The sequence below is a fragment of the Panthera uncia genome (genome assembly GCF_023721935.1).
Source record: "Panthera uncia isolate 11264 chromosome A3 unlocalized genomic scaffold, Puncia_PCG_1.0 HiC_scaffold_12, whole genome shotgun sequence".
NCBI classification, from domain to species: Eukaryota; Metazoa; Chordata; class Mammalia; order Carnivora; family Felidae; genus Panthera; species Panthera uncia.
This window is the reverse complement of record NW_026057579.1, coordinates 21300656-21327996: the sequence shown is the minus strand read 5'-3', so window position 1 is coordinate 21327996 and position 27341 is coordinate 21300656. Positions and strand designations below refer to the sequence as shown.

General features: G+C 46.9%; 2 protein-coding genes across 3 annotated transcripts in view; both read left to right on the top strand.

Annotated features, from left to right (window-relative positions):
• The window catches only part of UBXN2A (UBX domain protein 2A), a 45964-nt gene extending 35090 nt beyond the window's left edge, over nucleotides 1–10874 (top strand). For both annotated transcript variants that reach the window (XM_049652472.1, XM_049652473.1), the window contains exon 7: nucleotides 7179–10874. In XM_049652472.1, the coding sequence (XP_049508429.1) occupies nucleotides 7179–7371 (193 nt within the window). In that variant the 3' untranslated portion in view covers nucleotides 7372–10874. The remainder of the gene's footprint in view (nucleotides 1–7178) is intronic.
• A 2823-nt stretch (nucleotides 10875–13697) lies between these two features.
• Nucleotides 13698–26024, top strand: MFSD2B (MFSD2 lysolipid transporter B, sphingolipid). Its single transcript, XM_049652471.1, is given in 14 exon segments — nucleotides 13698–16474; nucleotides 16477–16652; nucleotides 17785–17909; nucleotides 18381–18504; nucleotides 18795–18873; nucleotides 18956–19086; nucleotides 21246–21336; nucleotides 21450–21571; nucleotides 22007–22090; nucleotides 22400–22480; nucleotides 22715–22824; nucleotides 23206–23349; nucleotides 23758–23931; nucleotides 25048–26024. Coding segments are annotated over 14 exon segments (1509 nt in total). The 5' UTR covers nucleotides 13698–16431; the 3' UTR covers nucleotides 25073–26024.
• The last annotated feature ends 1317 nt before the right edge of the window (nucleotides 26025–27341 follow it).

Genomic DNA, 27341 nt, shown 5'->3' with positions numbered 1-27341 from the left:
GCTTAACCGACTGCGCCACCCAGGCGCCCCCATATGTATCTTTTAAAAATATTGAGTTGTTTTGCTCATTTTCAATTAATTATCTTAAGTTTTACAACAATCATAAATATACAGAAAAATTTTAAGAACACTATAAAGAACTTTTTTTTCCTAGCCATTCAAGAGTAAGTTGCCAAGCTGATGACCCATCACCCAAAGTACTCTGATATTTCCTACAAATATGGGCATTATCCCATATAACCACAATTCAACCATCTGGAAATGTAACACTGATACACTTCTTCCAGCTAATGTTTGGCCCTATTCAAAGTTTGCCATTTAATCCGATATTACCCATTTTATCCAAAGACTATTCAGAATCACACATGTCCCAGTTTCTGGGTTTTTTTTTTTGTTGTTGTTGTGTTTTTTGTTCCTTCCAAAATTTTATTTAAATCCTAGTTAGTTGACATATAGTGTAGTATTGGTTTCAGAATCAGAATTTGGTGATTAATAATTTACATATAACAACACCCAGTGCTCATCATAACAAGTGCCCTCCTGAATGCTCATCACCCATCTAGCCAGTCCCCCACCCACCTCCTTCCATTAACACTGTTTGTTCTCTATCATTAAGAATCTCTTATGGTTTGCTTCCCTGCCTCCCATATATTCTTTTTTTCCCCCTTCCCATATGTTCGTCTATTTTGTTTCCTAAATTCCACATGAGTGAAATTATGATATTTGGTTTTTTTTCACTGACTTATTTCACTTAGCATAATACAGTGTGTAATTCCATCCATGTTGTTGCACATGACAAGATTTCATCCTTTTTGATGGCTGAGTAATATTCCATTGTGTGTATATGTGCATCCATGTACACACACGCATGCATATACACACGTGTCCTTTATCCATTCATCAGTTGATGGACACCTGGGCTCTTTCCATGGTTTGGCTATTGTTGCTAATGGTGCTGTAAACATCAGGGTATATGTGCCCCTTCAAATCAGTATTTTTGTATCCTTTGAGTAAATAGCTAGTAGTGCAATTGCTAGGGCTAGGGTAGTTCTGTTTCTAACTTTCTGAGGAACCTCCATACTGTTCTCCAGAGAGGCTGCAGCAGTTTGCATTCCCACCAACAGTGCAAGAGGGTTCCCCTTTGCCCACATCCTCACCAACATCTGTTGTTTTCCTATGTTGTTAATGTTAGCCATTCTGACAGGTGTGAGGTTGTATCTCATTGTGGTTTTGATTTGTATTTCCCTGGTGATGTGTGATGTTGAACATCTTTTCATGTGTCTGTTAGCCATCTGGATGTCTTTGGAAAAATGTCTATTCATGTCTTTTGCCCATTTCTTCACTGGATTATTTGTTTTTTGGGTGTTGAGTTTGATAAGTTCTTAATAGACTTTAGATAATAACCCTTTTTCAGATATGTCATTTGCATATATCTTTTCCATTCCATAGGCTGCCCTCTAGTTTTGTTGATTGTTTCCTTTTCTCTGCAGAACTTTTTATCTTGATGAAGTGCTAATAGTTCATTTTTGCTTTTGTTTCCCCTGTCTCCCATCAGTGTGTCAGGTAAGAAGTTGCCATGGCTGAAGTCAGAGACGTTGCTGCCTGTATTCTCCTCTAGGATTTTGATGGTTTCCTGTCTCACATTTAGGTCTTTCATTCATTTGGAATTTAGTTTTGTGTATGGTGTAGGAAAGTGGTCTAGTGTCATTCTTCTGCATATTGCTGTCCAGTTTTCCCAACACCATTTGTTGAAGAAACCTTTTTCTCATTACATATTCTTTCCTGCTTTGTTGAAGATGAATTGACCACATGGTTGTGGGCCCATTTCTGGGTTTTCTGTTTTGTTCCATTGATCTATGTCTGTTTTTGTGCCAGTACCATACTGTCTTGATGACTACAGCTTTGTAATATAGCTTGAAGTCCGGAATTGTGATGCCTCCAGCTTTGCTTTTCTTTGTCAGGATTGCTTTGGCTATTCACGGTTTCTTGTGATTCCATTCAAATTTTAGGATTGTTCTAGCTGTGTGAGAAATGCTGGTGATATTTTGATAGGGGTTGCATTAAATGTGTAGATTGCTTTGGGTAGTATAGACATTTTAATCATGTTTGTTTTTCCAATCCATGAGCATGGAATTTTTTTCCTATTTCTTTGTGTTCTTTTCAATTTCTTTCATAAGTGTTCTGTAGTTTTCAGATCTTTTAACCTTTTTCATTAGGTTTATTCCTAGGTATCTTACTGGTTTTGGTGCAGGTGTAAATGGGATCGATTCTTTAATTTCTTTTTCTGCTGATTCATTATCGGTGTATAGAAATGCAACAGATTTCTGTGTGTTGATTTTATATTTTACAGCTTTGCATAATTCGTGTATTTAGTTTTAGTAATTTTTTGGTGGAGTCTTTTGGGTTTTCCAGATAGAGTATCATGTCATCTTCAAATAGTGAAAGTTAGACTTCTTCCTGCCAATGTGGATGCCTTTTATGTCTTTTTGTTTTCTGATTGCTGAGGCTACGACGTCCGGTACTGTGTTAACTAGTAGTTATGAGACTGGTCATTCCTGTCCTGTTTCTGACCGAAGAGGAAAAGCTCTCCATTTTTCCCCACTGAGGCTGATACTAGCTATGGGCATTTCATATATGGCTTTTATTATGTTGAGTTTGAAATAATAGTTCCTCACTCTTTCTTTTATTTTTATAACCTTCGTATTTTTCTTTTAATTACGGGCCAATTTTGTATTTGATTGTTTCTCGTAATTATATTTAGTTCTCTAATTTTGGCAGGAATATCACAAAAGTGATGCTTTTGTATCTCATTGCGTTCTGTCAGGTGGCATAATTTACATTTTGTCCCACTATGATGTTAAATTTGTTCCCTTTTTTTTATTAAATTTTTTTAACATTTATTTATTTTTGAGAGACAGAGTGTGAGTGGGGGAGGGGCAGAGAGAGAGGGAGATGCAGAATCCAAAGAGCCTCCAGGCTCTGAGCTGTCAGCACAGAGCCCAATATGGGGTTCGAACTCATGAACCATGAGATCATGACCTGAGCCGAAGTGGGACGCTTAACCGAGTGAGCCACCCAGGTGCCCCATGTTTGTTCACTTGGTTAAAGGGATATCTGACAGTCTCCTTTAATATAAAGTTATTTTTTCTCTTTGTAGTTAGTACATATTTTCTGGGGAAGAGGTTTGAAATTGCATAATTACATGTTTTTCCTATGACATCAGATTTATTCGTTTATTTATACCTACATCTTCTCATGTTTCCTATTTGATGGATTGTATGCTCTCACCAGCAAAATTTATTTTAATGCTCATATATTCCCAGATATAGTCAGTGGGACTGCCTTTATCTTACTGACATGTTCCCATCATTCTTTATTTCTTTGTTTTCTGGCACAAAAGTTTTTTCAGGTTTTAGTCTGTACTTTTTCTCAGAAGCCCTGGTTCTTTTTCAGTGGACAGTGGCTACCCACCGTTCTCAGGCCCTCTGAGTGAAGAGAGTGATAGGTGTATACACACATGTACATATATATCTGTATTTTCTATATCTTTGCAGAACAAAAAGCATGAGTTCACATAGATACTGCCAAACTCAATCTACCACCATGGAGTTTATTCCAGTTTTTTCCTTTCTGTATTTATAACTGATTTCTCCCATACTGAATAGCCTGGCTTCAATTATTGTTAATATATTTATTGATTGATTAGTTCTCCTGTGTGGAGTCAATCTCTTTGTTCCCCATTGCCACCTCCCCCTCATGGAAGACTTCTTCACCCTGCCTGGGCTTTACCATATCCTTCTTGAGTTCTCACTTGAGTTCCCTTCTCTTCCCACTGGGTCTCTGACACATCACCCCAGACCACTTCAACACCCTGTGCCGCTGGCCTCTTTACCCTCTCGGTGACATTCAGTGCAGCCTCTTCTCCCCGGTGCTTGTGCACTCTCTTCACCCCTCTCTGGTTCTGACGCTGCAGTTGGCCGCTCCTCTGTGAGAAGGCTCTTTCCGTTTTGCTTGACACAGGCCATTCTTTGCCACTTCTTCTGCCCCTCAGTTTGGATATATTCCTCACCCCAGTGGGCTGCTGGCAGTCTGTACTGGACAAGTCTTCTGTGTGGGACACACCCCTCACCCGAGTAAGCTCTGACCACCCCTGCTTCACCTCCGCCTGCATGGACACCCTTCTTGTGTTCATCAGGCTCTGGCACCATGCAGGTGGTTAGCTTTCCTGTGCAGAGACCTTCTTCGCCCTGCTTAGACTCTGAGTCCCTGTCCTGGGCCACCACAACTCCTATTGTTTCTGGTTCCCATGTTCTGCCATACTATTGGCTTTTGGACCAAGTTGTTTAGTAAGGAAAAAGAAAGGCAGCTTTGCTTTTTTTTTTTTTTTTTAACATGATATGAATGTTATTTTTTAAAATGTTTTTATTTGTTTTTGAGACAGAGAGCATGAGCAGGGGAGGGGCAGAAAGAGAGGGATACACAGAATCCGAAGCAGGCTCCAGGCTCCGAACTGTCAGCACAGAGCCTGACGTGGGGCTCGAAATCACGGAGTGTGAGATCATGACCTGATCTGAAGTCGGACGCTTAACCGACTGAGCCACCCAGGCGCCCCCATGATATGAATGTTATTATATGTGTTGTACAACTTTTGTTTTTGAGACTCATCTGTGTTGATGTATGTAACTGTACCTCATCTATTTTCATTTCTATAGTATAATCCATTATATGAAATCAATGATCCATCCTATTTTTATTGGTAATGGTCCACATTTACATTTGTTTATATGGATGTATCAATCAGCATTGCTCAGTAAACATATAGGAAAATCTCATGGCCTGTTATGATAAGTATTTATGTGTTGGCTGGTATGGCTTTTCTGGTCTCCGCTGAGCTCATTCACATTTGCAGGTCATCTGAGGGAGCGCTAATCTAGGCCACATCCCTGTGAGTCTGGGTCTGCTCCTTGTGTCTCTTCTCCTTGAATCAGCAGCCTGCTTCTCCATGTTCTCATAACAAGGGCAGAGGCACAAGGCTCGTCCCACTAAGCAAAGTTTTACTTGTGTCACTCTTCTGACATCCGCTGGAGCAAGTCACGTGGCCAAGTCCCAGATGTTACACTGTGGAAGAGACTTCTTTCCTGGCCCGATTGCTGTGGCAGCTTTGTGTAAATCACATGATCAGTTCTGGACTCTCCATTCTCTGAGTGGTCCACCTATCTTTTGCCAGCTACACTTTCTCTTAATTACTATAACTTTTCAATCAATTAAATTACTGCTTTATTTTTCTGCTTATTTTATCAGTTACTTACAGATCTGTGCTAAAATCTACAACTATTGTGGATTTGTCTACTTCTTTATTTCTGTCAACATTTTACTTCATGTATGCTAAAGCTATGTAGTTAGGTCTGTGCAGAGGTAAAAATTTCTTTTCTGATTAATTGACCTTTTTAGCAGTAAAGAAACATCTCTTTTAATCCCTAATAATTTTGTGTCGAAATTTACTTTGCCTGATACTAATATAGTTACTTATACCAGCTTCCTTATGATTGATTGGTGCTTGCTTACATGGTGTATCTTTCTCCTTCCTTTTAATTTCAACTTAACTATGTATGTGTCTGTATATTTAAAGGTGTTTCTTGTAAATAGTTATTTGAGTATAGTTTTTATATCTAGGCTAACAATCCTCTTCAGTTCCTCTTGTTGTGCTTTTGTGTATTGTTTTTAGCTACCACCTATTGAGTGTTTTCTGTATAGTAGGCTCTCTTCAAGGCATTTCACTTCTATTATTTCCAAATGGCAAACCACCCTACACAGCTAGAATCAGAGAGCTGATGATAATAATAATAGAAGCATATGTTTAAATGGTGCCTTAGAATGTTCTTCTGTGACCCAAATTCCTTTAAAATGAATGGAAGACAAACTAAACAGGTAGAAAATGGAAGAGGGGATATGTTATTCCAGTCTAAATTTGTTTCTTTGTAGGGAAATAAAATATTTTAATTTCAACTTCTTTGTGTAGAAAAATACTCCAACATTTTCAGTAGCAAATAGTCACCTAGATTTTTTTCTCCTAAATTACTGAAGCATTTAATAATCATTGACCAACAATATTTATTGTCTATTAATCAGACTTTGTTTTAATTTTTTTAATTTGCACATTTTTTTTATTTTTTTAGGATGCATCCATAATTTTATTACAAAACCTTTCTTTTGGCAGTAGTTGGTTACCGTGAGCCAGATACTGTGTGGCATAGCGTCTCTAATGTAATAATTGCATTCCTGCTCCTGAACCAAAACCGAAGTTACTTTATATCCTTCACATACAAGTTACCTGCACTCATTAATGGTGCAAATGCAACACAGTGGCGCATACTCCTTTTAGGGAGGAGGTGATGCAAAGGCATTAGAGTAAATGTTGGTAAGACTACAGACATTCCTTCTTGGGACTCTCTGTTTCTTCTCCCTCCCTCCAAATTACTTTGCTTTAAAAGAATCAGAATTACTAGTCTGAATAGCTACAGCACCCAAGTAGCATCACACCTCCCTCTCTCTCTCTCCCTCCCTCCCTCTCTCTCCTTCCCTCCCTCCCTCTCTCCCTCTCTCTCCCTCCCTCTCCTTCCCTCTCCTTCCCTCTCCTTCCCTCTCTTCCCCCTCAGCCCCTCTCCCCTGCTCGAGTTCTCTGGCTCTCTCACTCTCTAAAATAAAAAAAGTTAAAAAAAATTAAAAATGTAACTATAACACCCTCATCACACTAAAGATAAATCCTAGTAATTCCTTACTATCCAGAGTCAACTTTTAAGAAAGATAACCCGGGGTGCTTGGGTGGCTCAGTCAGTTAAGTATCCGACTTTGGCTTAGGTCATGATCTTGCAGTTTGTGAGTTCAAGCCCTGCATGGTGCTCTGTACTGGTGGCTCAGAGCCTGCAGCCTGCTTTGGATTCTGTGTCTCCCTCTCTCTGCCCTTCCTCCATGCACTGTGTGTGTGTGTGTGTGTGTGTGTCTGTCTGTCTGTCTGTCAAGAATAAATAAGCATTTAGAAAACACCCAGATGATTAGTTCTATCATCATAATTTCACTGCTCTATGTATGAACATAGCTAAATATCATCAAGTTATTACCTTACATTAACTAATCCACGTTTTCATAAAATTATATTAATAGTCTGTGCTATTTTACAGGATAAGCCACATCAAAGACTTCATTGAAAAATACCAAGGATCTCAGAGAAGCCCTCCCTTTTCCCTGGCCACAGCTCTTCCTTCCCTCAGATTGCTAGATGAAACACTCACACTGGAAGAAGCAGATTTACAGAATGCTGTAATCATTCAGAGACTCCAAAAAACCGCTGAACCTTTTAGAGAACTTTCATAACATTGATTTTTGATACACTAAGTGGAAAGTTTGCAGAGAAATGATGGTTGTAAATGAACACTCAAACCAAAATGAGGGAAAGTAGATCTGATTTGCTGGACTTTTGGTTAGAGCGCTATTTAACTCCCTCCTGATGAGAAGATTTTAAATAAGTACAAGTTAGGAATGTAAACTATGACTAGAAACTGTATTCAATGCACTTTTTCCAAAAGGCTACTCAGAAAACACTTATTTTCAAATACCAGTTATTCAACAATAAGATCTATTAAATCACTATATCCTATAGAATCTAAATATGGTATAAATTAGCAAATGTATTCACACATCATTCATTCAGATGGTCCCAACCAGCAGTGATTTGTTTCAATGTCAGCTATCTCAGATTTTTTAAATAGCAATACATTAAGAAATTTGTACATGCAAATTCAAAGCATCAATGTAATTATTTTATACCTGGGATACAGTCAGAAGGCTAGAAAGGACTACTTTCACCACAACTATGCCTGAACCTCAAAGTGTTCTCAGTTTTTATTTTCTAATGGCAAGCTATACTCAAATATTAATTTGGCACAGTATCTAAAATATATTTTTATTTAAGAATAAAATTGGGCATTGTAGTATAATGTCAATACTAATCTGCCTATTCACATTTCTATACTTTCAAGAAGTGTAATCTTTAAAAAATTCTATCCAGGAATCCAACTTGATCCCCTATTTTATTTTCTTTTGAAAATTAGGGTTTTGTTTTTAGCTAACATTTTGAGTAAACCTTTCATTTGCTACCACTCACGTAGAATCTGTTCTAATGCCTGTGTTGGCACATTGCTACTATTTTTTAAATGCATCACGTGAACTACGGTTTCCTATTCCATATATCAGAGTCAACCTGTGTATACGTTAAAGGATTATTTATTTACGTTCTGATGCCACCAAGGGAAACATGTTTATTTTAAAGTTCTAACTAAAACTGGTTAGACTTGAATATTTCATTGTCAGATTGAATTCCCTTGCCTGAACATAAGTTTAAGAAGCTTATTTTGCAAATTCTCTATTTGAATCTTATTTAAAGTGAAATGTACATTCAATGTGCCAAGAAACTAAGTAGCCATACCTGTCAGCAGTAATGTCCATAGGGCAGTAGTGGGTATCTGCCGGAAAGAACAGTTCTCAAACTTTTTGGTCTCAAGACCTTTTGTTTATGTGTGTTATATATATATAACATTGAAAATAAAAAGTTAAAAGATATTTATTCAATAAAATAATAAGCACATGTTAGTATAAATCACATTTTAATGAAAAATGCATTTTCTAAAGATTTCGTGAAAAAAGTGGCATTGTGTTCCATTTTTTGCAACTGTCTTTACGGTCTAAAAGAAGACAGATGGAACCTCACGTCTGCTTCCACATTCAATCTGTTGTGATATTGCACACCATGTAGCTGCTAGTAAACGCAACTGTATGTTCATGAGAAAATGAAAAAAAAAAGCAAATAATGTCTTAGTTTGATTCTGAAAATAGTTTTAACTTTGTGGACCTCTTGAAAGAACCATTCTTACAAAGCAGTGGTTCACAGTAATTCTCAAACATTCATGTAAGAATCACTTGGAAAGCATTTCAAAATGTCTGTTCCAGGCACCTGCCAGACGCATTCTGATTTATTGTGTCTGGGATGGGTCCCAGATCCTGCAGGTTTAATTTCATCTGATTCTTAGGTACACAGGAGAAGTACCTGTGTTCAGGAAATCCAACACAATGCTTCTTCCCTAAGAAAGAAAACCTGCCTGCTTCATTCACTGTGAACAGTGGAAGACTCCACTGAAATGGGACTTCTAGACCTTTAAGTTGTGTCCTTATCTCACTCAGTTGGTCCTTAGACTGTTCCCCTCTCACTCTTAACTAATCATGATAGAAACTTATACTTCATCTTCTCTAAGCAGAGCTGAGATGAGGGTGGAACATTTAAATGAGATTTTTAATAGAAGCTCAGGAATAACAAAAGGGAAATATACACATAGCTAGGTGACCTGGTTTATAAGATATGCCTTCTGTTTGAGGTCCATAGTAAGAGTGCTTGCTTTTCTGGCTCCCAGCCTTACAAATGGTAGAGGCCTGTCCTTTTATTAGGAAGAGAGAGAGAGAGCAAAGGAGAGCCTTTTGCTTTTGTCATTTACTCCCAGAAATGAACAGATATATAATAGAAAATACTGTCAGTGATGTTTACAGCTCTGTTAGAGCTCTCTCTCTCTCTCTTTAGTGAAACAAAAATAGTGGCGTTTTGACAAAAAATGAAAGGATGGTAAAAATCAGCGAACTGTTTCAAATATAAAATGATTGTTAGTGTATTTTTCAGCCTCTAAGAAAATGTTTCCCTAGACCTATCATGAAGCATTTTATAATTTGATATGCATAATTCTAGTCAATATGCGATTCTGCATTTTTTTTCTATAAAGGGGCTTCTTGTTGGAAATATTTTTCTTGTACCTATAGAAAAGCCTCCTTTGCGGATTTTCCAGTTTATAATTATTTATCCACAAGATACATAGGGGGCTTTCTTGTGTGTACATGTAGAATACACCCCAGTGACAAGTTCCTACAAAGACCCATCATCAGCAGTAACCTTCATTTTTTAACTGTGAAAACTTTCATTAATGTGAATAATATTCTCAGAGGTTTTCTAAAATGAGAATCATCTGATAAAGCTGTCTACCTTAAAGTTTAAAATTGTAAAGTTGTTAATTAAATATGTAGAATACACAAAACATACTTTAGAAAATATAGACTGAATTTGGTTTGGCAAGGGAAGGCAGACTTGAAAATCATCAAACACTTTGGGTGTAGGACACAATTTGACCTGTGTAGTTGCTTCAGAACTCGTAATCAGTTTCTTGAGAATCATTGTTAAGGCTGATACATAGAAGTACATTTCTAGTTTTACGGATTCTAATTTAATGGTTAAATTACTATGCGTTACGCAGGCTACAAAACTGGTCTTATTTATTTTATATACTTTTCTCATTCAGAATACTTTTTTCATTGTGTTTGTGTTAAAATATAGTATGTTTGCATCTATTTCAGTGCCTTATTTTAAAAGCAATCTTTTGCTAATGGTTAAAGAACTGTTGTCTTTAGAATGAAATAATTCATTAAAAGGATCTGTGAAATAATCTACATTTGTCTCATAAAATAGTTACATCTGGATGCATTTGTTATTTTTATCTGGCAAAGACCTTCAGTTTGAGAATGAACGTTTATTAGGTGCCTTCTGTTTGTCAGGTACTTTAATCAGTGTTACTTTCATTCAATACTCAAAAGTGTTAAGATATGGTAGTTTTAATACTCAGAGGTAGATGTTTTAAAAACCATTTGTGTCCTGAGTTGAACTAGCATGAAAACTCCTTGGTAGAGTTTACTTCTTTGTTCTTTCTCTAAGTACAAACCATTTAATTAAAAAATTGCTCATCACACTAAATCTTCAAATAGAAGTGGCTAATTGAGTAGACTAATATTTGGCTCTTTGTCATTTATTTTAAATATTTTTTCACAGGTAATTCATACTCATTGTGGAAAATTAGAAAATGCAGATATGCTGAAATGATCTGTAAATCACCTATTTCACCTTTCAAACATAACCTCTAATAACATTTTGGTGTTCATCCTTTCAGATATTTTTAAGTGACTCAGTGTTTAGTTTTATTTAATTAAAAGGCAGGCTTCTTGGTTATTGTAATCCTGCTGTTTTATCTCTTGAAGTCTAACATATCTGTCTTTAAAAATTTATATTAGGAACATCATTTTAGGAACAATAGCTGTTAGGGACAGATGCCTTGTATTTTAATTATATTTCTGGGTAAAAAAAAAAAAAGATGCAGGGCATTTTTTTTTTAACTTTTCTCTCAAAATTAAAACTGTGGTAGTATGTGCTGCAGAGTACAAATATTGGGAATGAAGTGTTCCCAGGCCTAAAAACGCAAATAAAATGTATGTAAAGGTAGATTATTCAAAGAAATTTCAGCTTGAGTTTTAGTTTCCAAAGAATTAAATATTTAGCACATGTATCATCTAATTCTCCTTCCACTGTTGATAAGGCTGCAATCAAGGAAACAGAAGGTACCCATTTTGTAGGTTAAAGAATTGAGGCATATTTTGCAGTATAAGGAAATAATCACTACTTTGTACACCTGAAACTAGTATACTGTTCTGTGTCAGTTACACCTCAAAAAGAATTGAGGCATTGGAAATGGAATGGCTTGCTTTAGACCGGATGGTGCATACTTTAGGATTGTATTTAGCCATGACAGAAAATCTAAACTCATAGTAGCTTCAAAATAAAATGTTACTCATTTCCATGCAAAATTTGGATGGAAGCAATTCAGGGCTGGTAGAAGCATTTCATGAAAGGTCAGACTCGTGTTGCTTGTCTCCACATACCATCACTGACCTCCATGTCTCAAGATGACTGTCCTAGCACCAGTCACCACATTTGCATTTCATCCAGTGGGAAGAAGCACACACCTTTCCCTTTAAAAACAAAAGCAAAACAAACAAAGTAGCTTTATTGGGACGTAATCTACCTTACCATTAGCCCAATTAAACTGTACAATTCGGTGGCTTTTAGTATAACCACAGGATCACCACAATCTGATTTCAGAGTGTTTTCATTCTGTCTAGTGTTTTCATTCTAGAAGAAACCCTGTACTCAACTGCCCTCAGTTCTACACTCTGTTGATGCACCTATTCTGGACATTTTGTATACATGGAATCATACAGTATATGGTTTTCGTATCTTTTCACTTAATGTTTCCAAGGTTCATCCATGTCCTTTTTATTGTGGAATAATAAATAGTCCACTGTATGGATACACCTACCACATTTTATTTATCCATCAGTTAAGGGACATTTGGGTTTTCACTTTTTGGTTATTTTAAATCTTGATATGAATATTTGTGTTCAAATTTTTGTGTGAGCATGTTTTTTTTCTAGGGTATATACTTGGGAAGAATTGCTGGGGCATATGCTAATTCCACGTTTAACTTTTTGAAGAATTGCCAACATTTTCTATAGCACCTGCACCAGTTTACATGCCCACAAGCAATGTGTGATTTCTCCACGTCCTCCCCAGTGCTGTTATTGTTGGTCTTTTTATTCCTAGCCATCCAGTGCTGTGGGATCTTGTAGTTTTGGTTTTCCCTAATGACATAAGCATCTTTTCATGTGCTTATTTTTTGTCTATTGAAAAGTACCTCTTGAAATCTTTTGCCCGTTTTTAAGTGTTTTATTGTTAAGTTGTAAGTGTTCTTTATATATTCCAGTACCAGCCCTTATGATGTGGGGATATTTCTCCCATTCAGAGGGTTGTCTTTGCACTCGTTGGATTGTTTGCAGCACAGTTGTTCATCTAGATATGGTCCAGCTTGTGGTGTCCTAAGAAACGGCTGTCTAACCCAAGGTTGTGTAGATTTGCTCCTGTTTTCTTCGAGGTGGTGTATACTTTTACCTTTACGCTTACGTCCGTGGTGCATTTTTACTGACTTCACACACTGAAGTCTGAAGTCAGTGTGTGATGTGACCCCTTCTCTCGTAAGGACTTTTCTGGAACGCTGCTCTCCAGCCATCCACCGGCCAGAACTTAGCTACATGGCTATACTATGCCATCTGTGTGAGGCTGGACAGCGTGTGTTTCAGGCATCTTGTATTAAACTTGACCGGTTGGAAGCCTCTCGGCCACAATCTTAGTCTAAACAAGTCCATTCTATAGCTTCGTTTTCCAAATAAATTGATCTGGCGACTTTCACCGCCAGGATTTAGCAGGGGTGTAGCGCGAACCGCCGCTGGCTGTCCGTCTCTCCCTCTCTCTCTCTCTCCCTCCCCCCGGGACCTTCCCCGAGGAGAGCGGTCCCCAGGGACTTCCCGGCCGCCTCTCCACCCCACCCCCGCTCCCGCTGCGAATTGGGGCTCAAGGCACTTCGCCTGTGTGGAAACGAAACAGCACTTCGCGGCTTCCCGCCGCCCCGCGCGCCGCCCGCCCCTCGCCGCGCCCACTCGGCCCCGGGGCCGCCCTCTCCGCGGGGCCCGGGGCGCAGGCCGGCCGATAACGCCGCAGGGCAGCGGCCGCGGGCGGAGCTGCCGCGCGCCATGGCCTCGTCTCCCGGAGCGCCCCGGGCCCTGGCCGTCCAGGCGCCGCCGCCGCCGCCGCCGCCGCCGCCGCCGCCGCCGCCGGAAGCGCGCACCTCGGAGCGCGGCGCGGGGAGCGCGGGGCGGGGGGGGGGGGGAGCTGGGGCTGCGCGTGGGAGGCGGAGGGAAGGGGCGCGGGGCCCCGGCCCGGGGCTCCAGATTTCCGACCCCCACCTCCCACCCCCTTGGTGGACTCGGACCGCTGAGAGCCGAGAGGCCAGATGCTCGCGAGTCCTGGACAAGTGAAGTAACCCGCTGGGTGCGTCTTAGCCAGGCTGGCGGGACCAGGGCAGGTCTCTGGGCTCCCGATTCCCAATCTAGGGCTGTTGTCCACCACACCCCGGGTCTTCCCAGGGCGCCCCTGTACCCCGGGCAGGTGGGACTTTCCGGTGTGTGTGCGGGGCTGCCCCTCACCCCAGGCTCCTGGCACAGCGTGCAGGCTCAGCCAGCCTCTCAAAACCTGGCACCAGGCTCTCTTGGGCCCTCGCCCCCCAGAGATGACTTCCTGGCAGCCGGCTTCCCAGTGAGGGTGGAGGGCAGGTGGGAAGGCAGGGGTGTCCTCGTCTTTCCTCATCTCCTGCGTGTTCGGGGCGGGGCGCCTGCCCGGCGGTGTTGGAGAGGGGTTAGGACCTCCGAGCTTGCCGCTGGACGCACAGGTCCGTTGCTTGCTCTGCGCGCAGTGGTCCGTCGTGGCGCCGCTTCACCTGGTTTCCCTTTGTTGCCTCAGTTCTTCCTCTCAGACGCCTCAGAGCAAAGGATTTGTGGCCCCTAAGAAAGAAAGTGAGATAAGGAGCCCCCTGGAGACCCTCATTTCCCAGGGAAGTTCGGGGTGAGATTAATGGCAAGAGGGAAAACTGAAGTGCCAGGCTTACATTCTCCTAACAACCCTCCGAGGTGTATTTTTTACCCCGTTTTACACATGAGGAAGTGAAGCCCAGCCACGTTTCAGTACCTTGCCCTAGAAGTGGCAGACAGAATTTGAATCCAAGTTAGTCTAGCACCAAAACCGGTGCTCCCTTAACTGTGAAAGGCTTGTGATTTAAGTGGGTGAAACTGTCATCCTCAAGGTTCCAAGAGAGTTTCAGCTGGAATTTCTCTTTCCAGTGACTTCTATGTGACAGAAGCTTGCTAGGAGTGTTTAGGGGGAAACAAGAGTCCCATGGGGTGAAGTGGGGCTATCAAGTTGGATTCTGCCTGTTAATAAAATTTTCTGGAAGTTGAAATAATGTTCACACCAATGTCAGAAAAGGACATCACATTTTGCCCTGTGTGTGGTTCTCTTCTGAGAACAGGAAGAGTGTGCAAAGGATATGATAAACCCTTATCTAGCAAGAACTTCCCTTCAGAAGGGCCCATTTGGGGTGTCCCGCAAGATACTAAAATGGGTAAAGTCATAGTCCCCTCCACTCCCCCTTACGTCCCTGAGCAAAGGATGAAAAGGAAGGATTCCCAGCATCTTTTGGAGAAACAGCCTTTTACATAGTGTCTTCATGGCATTTATTTCTTCAGCATATCTATACTGAGCATATGCCAAATATTGCTCTAGGTACTGGGGACATGGTGGTGAATAAAAAATTATAGTGCATGCTCTCAGAGAGTTTATATTCTTGTGGGGAGAGGCAGGGAATAAATGAGAACATATCAGATAGTATAATTGAGAGAGAGAGACATGGGTAGTCAGGGAAGGCTTCTCTGAGATGACATTCAGGCTTAGACTTGAATGGCAAGGAGTCAGCTCTGCAAAAACTCGGAGGAAAAGCCTTGTGGACAGAAGGAACAGGAAGTGCAAAGGCCCTGAGGCAGCAATGGGCATGGTCATTTTGAAGAATAGCAAGGAAGCCACCATGGTTGAGGAGAGCTGTTGAAGTGAGGTGGGAAGGGGGGGGAGGGGCTGACTGTGGATTCCTGTAGGCCCCATGGGAAGGATGCGGAATTTTATTCAAACTGCAATGGCAAGCTGTTGGAGGGTTTTAAGCAGAGATGAGACATGATCAAATTTATGTTACACGGCTGCATAGGGAGTGGACAGTAGGGAACGAGAGCAGAAACAGGGAAGCCATTTAGGAGGCCACTGATCGATTTGGTGGGGGGATTGGGAAAGAGAAATCAAGGGCTCCTAGGTTTGTGGCTTGATCTGCTGAGTGGACATGGAGGCCGTTTAATGCAATGGGGACAATAGGGTTAGGAGTTGGGTTGGACAATGGGTGGAAATCAGGAGTTGTGTTTTGACCATGCTTAGCTGAAATGCCGGGTAGGCAACCATGTGGGGCTGAGTAGGCAGTCGAATATTCCAGTCTGGAGTTCACTGGATAGCTTAGGGCTTGTGAGATACGCACACATTTGGAGTCATAAACAATACTTTATCTCAGTGATGGGCTGGGAAACAGTCTCCCCAGGAAAATAAAGAAAGCACCTCTGATATGTAGTGTTTGCTGATATCTGTGGTATAAATTCGCCACGGCTGATTTCAGGCTGCCAGTGGTTCAGCGCTGGCAGAAATCCTGAACATTAAACTCCGCTCCTGGAGCAAATAACACTCGGCTTCGTTTGTGCATCAAAACAACTCTTGAAGTTGGCAGGAATGTTCCATTTGACAGACGAGGCTTAGATTCAGTGATCTATTCAAGGTCACACAGGGAGTTGGTGGCAAAGTTGGGGGCCTCCTGACCCCCCCAGTTCCCTCTGGCTTGCTGACTCAAAGTAAAACAGACTGTAGCAGTAAGCACGGAGAGGGAAGTGTAAGGAAGAACTTCCACTGTGGAATCTTTGAGAGGTCATGGTTTAGGACTTTTTTTCCCTCCTCTTTGCCTCACTTCCTTTTAAGATGATTTAGGGCAAATCGGGACTGAGAGGTTACTGGAAAAGCCCTCCAGACATAGGGACCTCAGGATGCTTATGGGGGTCAGGAGGGTGTGGGGAACTGTGTGTGTGTGTGCGCGCATGCGCGTGCAGGTGGGGGGCTTAGCTCCTGCGTCTCTCCCCAGGACAGCAGAGCTGGTCACCTCTCATTCTGTACCAAGGTGTGCTATGGCATTGGTGGGATCCCCAACCAGGTGGCCTCCAGCGCCACTGCCTTTTACCTCCAACTCTTCCTACTTGATGTGGCACAGGTGAGTGTGGACAGCAGCACAGGGCCCCCCATCTTCCTTGGTACCCACTTCTTCCACCCCTACCTGTACTTCACTTGGCAGATGGCACTTCTGTCCCCAACCTGACAGGAAGCCAAGTGCCTTTGAGGGCAACCTCCTCGAGGATGTTTACTGCAGGCTTTTTGTAGTGAAAAATCGGGAAACAATATGAATGCCCAACAATACAGAAGTAGTTGTATAATAAGTTGTGCAATATCCACATAATGGACTATTCTGTAGCCATTCAAAAGAATGAGCTAGATCCATACCAGTTGACTTGGAGGGATTTCCGCAATGACCCTCAAGTGAGAGAAGTTACTTTGAGAGAACAGAATACAAATTGATCCCATTTTACCAAAACAAAGACACGCCCCATGTATGTAGGTACATGAGTATGTCTATGTGACTATATATGGTTAAAATACAAGCATGGAGAAAATAAATTACAGAAGGATATCTATAGGCTGTTAATGTTGGCTATAGGAGGGAATGGTGGATGGAGGACAGAGGGGAAGCAGAAAAAAGATTTCTAATATAGTACCTATGATTTTTTTTAATGACACTGATACGATCTCATTTAGGTAAAATTATAAATTCTGAATGCACATGAATAAATGCCTGAAAAGGTGATCACCAAAATGCTCTGGCAGTTGTCTCAGGATGGGGGGATTTCAGATGAGCTTTGCTCGTATTTTTCTGTACTGTTTGAATGTTTTTATAACGAGTGTGTCATTTATGTAATCAGAAAAACGAATAAAACATTTACATTGTGAAACAAAAAGCCTACCTCTGTCACCCTTCTTGCACTGAGCCACCTCAGATGAGGGCCACCAAGCCTCCTCCAGAAGTGGCTGGGCATGAGTGATAACGGGAATGTGCCAGTGTGTGCCTGTCAGCTCCTCCCCTGGCCCCTCTCTTCACTAGTGCAGGCGTGCCCTTAGAGCCTTCTGGATTTGTGCCCCTGGAAAGAGACCAAATAGACCTTCACACCACAGTTCTGCCCCCTGCCAGGTTGCCAGCACTTTCTCCTGGCAGGTGGGCAGGCCCAGACACCCCTCTCTGACGCTGCGGGGCCTTGGCTATCCCCCCCCACCCCCCGACCTGTGCTTTTCAGATCCCTGCTGCCCAGGTGTCACTTGTCCTGTTTGGAGGAAAGGTGTCTGGGGCAGCTGCTGACCCTGTGGCTGGGTTCTTCATCAACAGAAGTAGGAGGACAGGGTCTGGACGACTCATGCCCTGGTGAGCGGCCCCACAGCCCCACAGATCCTGGCTCCCAGCCCCCGTGGAAAGCCAGTGGATGGTTAGAGGACAGGACAGTAATAGGTGCTGGTACCCAAGTAGGTCAGGCTGAGCCATGCAGGAGTTCAGAGATATTCCTAGGGGCTTTCCCTCACCAGGTGGCGCAGGGCTGGACAAAGCCTCCAAGGCTTCCAGGCCAGATCTAGGGGTCTACTTGTGGCCAGGGTGGGCTGGAGGCCTTGGAAGGCCTGGATACAGAGAATGGGCAAGTGGAGGCCCCAAGTGCCCAGAGTTCTGCAGTGAATGGCCCCACACTGCAGGCTACCGCCACCTCCCCCCGACCACCCTGAGAGACCCAGCCCGGGGCTCCTCTTGGGGACGGAGGATTTCTGCCCAGAGGGGTTTGGTTGTTCCAGGTTTGCCCTTAGAGTCGCCCTGTCCTGGTGCCCTACCTCGGCTGTGCTTCCACAGGGTGCTGGGCTGTACGCCCTTCATCACGACGGCCTACTTCCTCCTGTGGTTCCTGCCCCCCTTCACCAGCTTGCGGGGCCTCTGGTACACCACCTTCTACTCCCTGTTCCAGGCCCTGGCCACGGTAAGCAAGTGGCTCCCCTGCCCGGGGCCTGGACTCCGGGAACCCCAGAGAGGGCCATTGGCCACTGTGAAGTCTGTGTGGAGGGGAGAGGGTAGGTGTCCTGGAGGGCCCCACTGCTGGCACCTGCTCACCCCTCCGGCCCTACGCCCCTTCCTCTGGGCTACAGGGGATCAGCCTGGCAGTGCCAGCCTGCTGCAGGGACCGGCTTGGGCCTGGGGGCTGTGGTCCCGGGCCCCCAGAGGCTGCGTCTGGGCCGCGGGGGCCAGCCTGAGCCCGGCCTGGGCGCCCAGTTCTTCCAGGTGCCCTACGCGGCGCTCACCATGCTCCTGACCCCCTGCCCGAGGGAGCGGGACTCGGCCACCGCGTACCGTGAGTGCGGGCGTGGGATCGGGCGGGAGGCCGCCGCCCCCGGGCCCGCCAGCGCTGGTCACCTGGCGCCGCTCTGCCTCAGGGATGACCATGGAGATGGCGGGGACGTTGATAGGGGCCGCCGTCCACGGCCTCATCGTGTCGGGCGCCCACGGGCCGCACAGGTGCGAGGACGCCGCACTCCCCGGACCGGTCGCCGTCTCTCCCGACGCGGTGAGTGCCCACGCCACCCTGTCCTCGCTCGCTTCTCGCTCCCTCCCGCTCCTCCGGCGGGACTCGGCGTCCTGCCTCCCTCTAAAGCAGACCAGCAAGAGGGGAGAGGGGTGGAGAGGGACCACAGGCAGGGAGGGGCAGAGGAGAGGGTCTGACGTCCCTGCAGAGCTTGGGAGGAAGCGTCTCCTGTGGCCTGTCCCACTCAGCCCTGACTAGGTGGCCCCCACCCCCAGCCTCACCCCCGGTGTGCAAGGACAAGGGAGACCTGGGAGCAGTCCCCCTTCCTCTCCCTGCAAACCAGATCTCTCTTCAGCAACTAAGGGACATGCATCTATTTTATCCATCAAGTTCAGCGACTTTTCCCTTGAGCAAGTGATACCATTATCCAGCGGAACCCCAGGAGCCATCATTTAGTCCTCTCTCTTCAATCGTTACCCCCCGCTCCAGCCCATTACCAACTCCTCTCCGTGTTTTAGACCGCAGATCTGGAATCAGGTCATGACCTGCATCCCCACCTGCTCCAGCCTGGCCCACACACCAACATCTCCCCGGTCACCCCAGTATTGCAACAGCTTCCCACACGGGCACCCCAGCTTCCAGCCCTTCCCCCAGCACAGTCAGGTGGCCATTGTAAAGGAGTTCCAGCATGGGTGGCCCTCACCTTCAGGTCCTGGCGCAGGTTGCTCCTCCCCGGGTTTGCTTTTCTCTGCGTCTTTCTTGTTTGCCAGCTCGTTTAATAAATATGTCAGATTTACAAAAAAAAATTATACAGCTCTGGTTCTCAAAGTGCGGTCCCTGGACAGCAGCAGCAGCAGCAGCACCTGGAAACTTGTTAGAAAGGCAAATCTTGGACCCCACCCCGATTTACAAATTTTGGGAGGAGGCCAGCAGTCCATATTTGAACAAGCCCTCCAGGGGATTCTGCCCCCCACCCGGGCTTGAGAATCAATGGGAGGAGAATAGTAGCACATCTTGGCCCAGTGCCCACTGAAGAGACATGACAATGAAGTCCCTTGTTTCCATCCCCAGACCCATCTGCAGGGCCAGCTACGAAATTTGCCTTTTACAGTGCAAAATGAAAACACGGGGCTCCAGAGACAGCAGGGAAGTCAGTCTGTCCTTCCCACGGCCCACCGCCCTAACCGAGGGATTGTTTGGGTCCAGGTGCATGAGGGGCCCCACCAAGTTGCCCTCAGGCCCATCATGACGCTGCCAGCTGAGGGTCAGAGGTGGTGGCCTTGCCCCTCCCAGACTGACTCCACCCACATGCATGTTCACCCCCCACTCAGGCCTCCACAGGCCCCCTCCCCAAAGGTACCAGGTCACTCTCTGGGTGCGGATGACAGGGGCCTTGGGTTGGCCTAGCCTAAAGTGCAAAGGAATGGGAAGCAGGAGGCTGAGACCCCACCCCCAGGAGGTGGAGCCTCCTGTGAGCCAAAGCACAAAGCTTCAGGTACGTCACGTCCCGCTGTACCGTCCCATCAGACTTCACTCACAAAACACGAATTCATAGATAAAATGATCAAGCATTTCAAGACGGTGACAGCAGAGCATTAACGCCTACCCCAGCACCGTCCTGAATGTGGGGTCCTGTGCAACCGTGCTGAGCCCACCCAAGCCTGCCTCCTTCTTTCTTCCCTTCCCCAGAGGCGACCTTTTCCTGTAGCAGGTGACTGTTACTCCTGTGCATGTCTACATATATTTTATTACTTGTATATCTTCCCCTGGGTGACAGGGAGCACCGTTTCTGTTGTTCACATTTGTCTGTGTCATTGTGAGTCACACTATATTGTAACTGTTGGCTCATGAGTCTGTCTTCCACACTCGAAGCAGGAGTCACTTATTCACCACTGTAACCTCAGGGTCTAGCTTGCAGAAGTCCCAGCAATAAATCTGTGCCTTAAAAAATGAGAGAGAAGGAGAGAGGAAGGGCTCAGACCCTTGGTGGCATGGATGCCCTCCTATTCATGCAGGAGCCACAGGGGCAGCAGAAGGACCATTCTGGGCCCTGAGATCTCCATCTCCTGCTGTGGTGATTGGGAGGAGGGGCACCCAGCATCCTTGGGCTTGGGCTGAGGGTCCCTCTGCCCCCATCGGGGTGTCCCCTCTTCCGTAGGTGGGAGACATCACCTCCACCCCAGTTCTGTCCTGTCCCATAGACTCGTCTCTACTCCATTGCCTCCGCTGTGGTTGCTGTGACCTACCCTGTGTGCAGTAGTTTGCTCTGCCTAGGGGTGAAGGAGCGACCAGGTAAGGGAGTGCAATCAGAGTGTGGGAAGCAGAAGCAGGGACAGGACTCCTCTGGGGCGTGGGTTTTGGTTTTGAACTCTGCCAAGCCCAAGTGTCACTTTCCTGTGTCACAGGCTCCTCCGTCCCAGCCTCAGGCCCAGGCCCGAGCTTCCTGGCTGGGCTGGTGCTCACTGTCCGGCACCCACCTTACCTGAAGCTGGTCATCTCCTTCCTGTTCATCTCAGCAGCCATTCAGGTACCTCTGGCCTTGGCTCTAGCCATACTGCCCTGTGTATGTTCGGCTTCGGTCTCCCGGCTCCACCAACCAGAGTTGGGCTTTAATAGGGAGAAATGGTGGCTGGCACGGGGCCTAGGGAGTTTGGTGCACGGAGGAGAGAGACCTGGACAGAGCTTGTGGGGCTGGGAGGGTCAGGGCCCCGATGCTAGGAACCTGACAGAATCTGCGTGGTGAGGTCCACTAGCCAGGCAAGAGTGAGGAGGGACTAGAAATGGTTATTCATCCCTGTGTCAGGGCTAAGTGTCCTCTGTGGGGGAGGGGATTGCATGATGGCAGCAGCAACCCGTATTCGAGGTCCCAAAGAAGAGGCCAGACTTGAGACCTAGGCCTTGCCCTTGACTTCTGAGTTCCTGCCATTCCCTATGCAAGCCTACTTCCTGTTGGTCTCCTCAGGTGGAGCAGAGCTACCTGGTCCTGTTCTGTACACATGCCTCCCGGCTACATGACCATGTCCAGGGCGTGGTGCTAACCATCCTGGTGAGTGGTCCTGAGGTGGCAGAGGCAAGGTCAGTCAGGGGCCTAGGTTGGGGAACTATGTGGTCCTTGACAAGACATGGCATAGCCGGAATTCTGGTCAACATTCTGGACTCTGCTGTGATCTTAGTCATCTGCGCTCCAGCAGAGGGTGGGATTGGGTCCGGGGTCATAAAGTTCATAGCCACTGGTTCCAATCTGGGGGCAAAGTGGAGTTCGAGCATCCCACCTAAAAGCCAGGGCTTCTGGAACCTGGGTGGGTAAAGACATTGGCAGCACGGCCCGGACTGGGATGATTCTGTCTGTTCACAGGTCTCAGCTGTGCTGAGCACGCCACTGTGGGAGTGGGTTCTACAGCGATTTGGGAAGAAGACATCGGCCTTTGGGATCTGTGTGAGTGAGGCAGGAAGCAAGGGCCGAGGTGCCTTCAGGGAAGGTGGTGGGGTCAGGGAAGTGGCCTTGGGGCCTCGGCCTCCTGGGAGCTGGCAGGGCTGATCTGTATTTGTTTGTCTTCGATCCCTAGCAAAGGACCAGGTGCAGGGTCATTAGTAAAGACGGGTGAATGTGGGACTGAAAGAGCAAGTCCGGGGCAGGTGGAGGGATCAGCTAGTGTATCTATCTCCCCAGGTGATGGTGCCTTTTGCAATCCTGTTGGCTGCTGTGCCCACAGCACCTGTGGCATATGTGGTGGCCTTTGTATCTGGCATGAGCATTTCTGTGTCCTTGCTGCTACCCTGGTAGGCTGGGTGAGGGGGAGGGGTGGGAGCATCATGTCCTTCCTCATGGGTATGTCCTCTTTCACATCCACCTGTTGTCCCAGGCCCCCTGTGCCCAGCCTGTGCTGGGTAGGGCCCTCCCACATGCAGGAGACGGAGGCCACCAGCTCAGTCGCTGGAGCTCTCCTGAAAGAGCACCAGACAGCAGGAACGGTGGGCAGCTGTGTTGGGGGAAGGGAGGAAACACAAGCACACATATTGCCTGGCTCCCTGTGGGCCACTCCTGGTCCTGGGCAGCAGGAACCCAAGGATGGATCCGATTTGGTCTCTGTCCCCGGAAAGCTCTTGTGTTGATGGCTACCAAGGGGACAAAAGGGGTAATTCTGCAGCCCCTTCCCCCAGGTCCATGCTTCCAGAGGTGGTGGATGACTTCCAGCTGCAGCACCAGCACGGCCCAGGCCTGGAGACCATCTTCTACTCATCCTATGTCTTCTTCTCCAAGCTTTCCGGCGCAGGCGCCCTGGGCATCTCCACTCTCAGTCTGGGGTGAGTCCCAGGGCTGGACTGTACTAGAGGCACAAAAGACTAACTCCCACTGGAGTGGGAGGAAGAGGGCAGAGTTCTCCACCCTAATGGGCCAGGGGACACCCATGAGTCAGGGACCCAAGCTCTGCTCTTTAGAGAGTGTAGGGGAGCCACCTGCCTCAGGTTGCCCTGTGCACATGACTGAGAGGGGCCTTTCTGGGGGCTGTACCCCACATTCTTAGTTTTGTCTGAGCTCCTCCCTGGCCAGCCCATCCTCTCAACTCTCCCTTCCGCCATGATCAGGCTGATCTGGCCAGGAAGTGAATCCAAATTTCAGGGTAGTGTGGGGGTGGGGTATCTGGGACCCCTCCTGCAGGGAGCCGGGCTCCATGAGATCTGAGCTGGATGCGTGGGATGCTGTGTCTCCAGGTTTGCGGGGTATGAGGCAGGAGCCTGCAAGCAGGCGGAGCAGGTGGTGGTGACCCTCAAGGTCCTCATCGGCGCCGTGCCCACCTGCATGATCCTCACCGGTCTGTGCATCCTCATGGTCAGCCCCACTCCAAAGGTGCCCAGCCAGAACTCCCGCCGGCTGAGCCTTCAGAGGTGGGCACCCCATGCACACGGGTACACAAGGCAGGGAAGCACAAACATCCACTGGTGTGAGGTTGACCGGTCGGCAGGTGCCCCGAGACACGTACGCGGTTGAGCACTCCTGCTTCTGCAGACTCTGCACTTAGCTTTGGTGATGCCATCTTCTCCTGGATTTTCTTCAGCTGCTTTGCTCATCCCTTCTCAGTCTCCCTCCCTCGATTACCTGTCAGAGGGTGGTGTGGAAGGGCTCCCTTCTCAGCCCCTGGCCCCCTCACCTCATCCACTTGCTTGATCTCAAGCACCTCTTGTGCCCGGTGACTCCTAAAGCTGCCCCTCCCCCCTGGACTTCCTTCAAGTTCCGGAACCACATGGCGGGCTCTGATTTGCACATCTCCTCCTGATGTCCCACCAGTGTGGAGTCAGTTTTGATGAGCCCCGAACTGCCGAACTCATCTTCTTCCCCCATTAGGCTCCTCCTCCTGTGATGGCACCATCCTCTAGCCTGGGAGCTGAAAGCTGGGTTGTCTTCTACTCTTTCCCCCACAGGTTGTGCTGAGCCACTCCCTGAGCCTTGTCCTTCCCACTTCCGAGCACTGATCCCTCCGCACAGGGATGAGATACCCACTGGCTGGCCTTCCCAGTGGACTGTGGGGGATCTGGACGGCTAGGGCTGTGTTTTATTCACTTCCGTGAACCAAGCCCAGCACAGAGGCCACAGCCAAGCTGGTGCTGCAGCGTCAACACGTCCGGCCCAGTGGCTTTCACGAGCACGTGGCCGCATTTTTGGAGATGCTCACACACTCAGAACTTTGAGCACGTGTGCATACAGAGGACTGTACAGGATTGGCAGGAAGTGGCATTGTCATCCGTCCCTCATTCTCAGTGTGGATGGCTCAGACTTGGGCCGAGTAACACTGAGATCACATGTCACACTCGGAGTGACATGCACATGGGGAATTGTTGGGGGGACTTGGGGAAACAAGGGCTGTAGCTTTTCCCAAGGGGCTGTGAAGGGGAGGAGTTGCTAGGATGGCAGGGACCTGCCACTTCCATCGGGCGTGGGGTCTATGGCAGGACAGAGTCCCCTTCCACCCTCATCTTTCTCTTTGGCCCCTTTTCCTTTTACAGGCGGACCAGCTACACCCTTGCTTGAAGTCTGAGCTTGCGTGGGCTGGAACAGCAGGAGCCAGCATCTTCTGGGCTCGACGTTCCTTTCTTCTCTGCCCCTTAGCACACTTACTTCGAAGGTTACATGCGACCCATCTTTTCCCCTGGGATATGGAGTCTTCAGTGACATTTCCTGAAGGGACCAGCCTGGTCTCCAGTTCCCTCAGCCGTCATTTCTTGCCTGTTGACCACAGACCAGGTCAGATAGGCCTGTGCCCCTGACCACCCAGCTCCAGGTAACCTTGACCTGGAAAGCATCCCAATAGCAGCTATTCCTGGAAAAAGGAAGCCCACAACCTGCTCACCCGACAGGACAGACACACAGACCTCTTGTTCCTCCTGACACTCCAGTAGACATCGGAGAGAGAGGCTGACAGACATCGCACGAATGGGCAGAGTGGGGACAGATGGACATGCTGGGGATGTCACGAAGAGAGACACAGACAGATGCACTGAGGCCAACAGACCCCAGAGGGAGCACATGGGGACAGCGGTGGGGTGAGGAGACTGAGCAGGCCGCCAGAGGCGTTTCTCAAGCCTTTCTCTTTTGTTCAGATAACACTGTTTCTGGAAATGGACACAGGCCGATATGGAGCCAGCAAAGATCAATCATTTTTATGAACAAAAGTTCTTTTTGTGGAAATATTTTTTTGAAATGGTATCTTATAAAAAGCACAGGGACCACAGTTTTCTAAAGGCCATATCTTTGAGGAAGAAAGATCCACTGAGGTTTATTTTTTCAAAAAAAAAAAAAAAATTAAAAGGTTTATCTTCTACTGATTCTGTAAAATATGACTGTGGCCAGCCCTCTCATCCCACCTCCTGGGAAACCACTGCCCAAGGAGGGAAGGGGGAGGGTGCCTGACGTCACTGCCCCTGGCTGTGTGTCCTCAGCCATATATCCCTGATTCTGCATTTCCTCAGGCCAGAGATGCCACCTGGGGCATGGGTTCCTCCTTTGCTTTGGAGGAGATAAAAAGTTGAGACTCTAGAGTAGACAGGGTAGCAGGCCACAGTGGCTTGTGTGGGCTGGGGGTGGGGGGGAGCTGCAGAGGTGTTGGGGAACCCATGGGGGTTCTGATGCCCCAGCAACTCCTTGAAAAGCCCAGACACCTAAAGAGGTGACCAGGAGGTGCGGACTTGCCCCCCTGCATTTCTCCCCAGCCCCCTGCTCTGTCCCCTCCATGGGGTCAGCTTTCCCAAGCCCACCGAGCAGGGGTAGGCCCCCTTCCACTTCCTCTTTAGAGCTTTGACTGCCTCTTAGGTTCCAGAGTCACCCCTAACACTGCCGGAGCTCAGACTCACATTCAGGGACGGTCTGCCCCTCAAAGCATGAAACGCTTTGCTTCTTCCACAAACGTTGTAGCCCGAGAAGGAACCTGACCTCAGAGTGAGAGTACACAGTGCGACCTGGTCTATATGATGCCTGAACTCTCTGCCCTTGCTTGTGACACTGACATGGGTAGGTGATCATTGAGGTCACAGGGCATCAGGGAAAGAGCTGGGTTCAGCTTCTCTTCGTTGTCCATCTGCCTAAGGGGCTGCCAGGAAGCTCTGCTCACCCCTGGCTGTACACGGAGACACACACACACACAACCAGTTTCTCAACAGTGGAAAATCACTGGCTGTGGGGAACAGTACCTGCTAAGACAGAAGGCAAGGTAAAGTTTCTCCCATGTTATCATGCCGTGCTTTGGAAAGATGGGCAATTGAGGTAGGATCAGAAGCTTGTGCCGAATTCTGTTACCTGTTTCCCAGGAGTGCAGCCTCAAGCAGAACTGTACTGTCCAAATACAGCTGCAGGGGGCCACCTCTGGGGTCAGGGGTTAGATGACCAGGGACTGCCCAAAATGTATTATTCCATTTCTCCCTCACAGCAGTGCTACGAAGTGGGTACTATTATTCTCATTCTCAGGTGAGGAAACAGGCTGAGATTAAGTAACTTGCCTAAGGTCAGTTGGTGGCAAAAATGGCCTTGAACCTAAGTGGGCCTGACTCTAAAGCTTGTGGAGACAGCCAGTGCTGGAAACAATTGTTGGAGGAACAGCTGATGCCCAGACTTTGGTACCAGGAGGACCTCTCCTCCTCTGAAACCAAATGCCAGCATCCCCACCTCGGACTCTATGCTCCGATCCCACGGTATTATCTGTACTCATCGAGAATTATCATTCCTGACTCAACCCGTTATTCCTACTCTGGATCCTTTGACTCACATTTGCCCACAGGGCCTCCCCTCGTGTCCCTGTCCCTCTTCT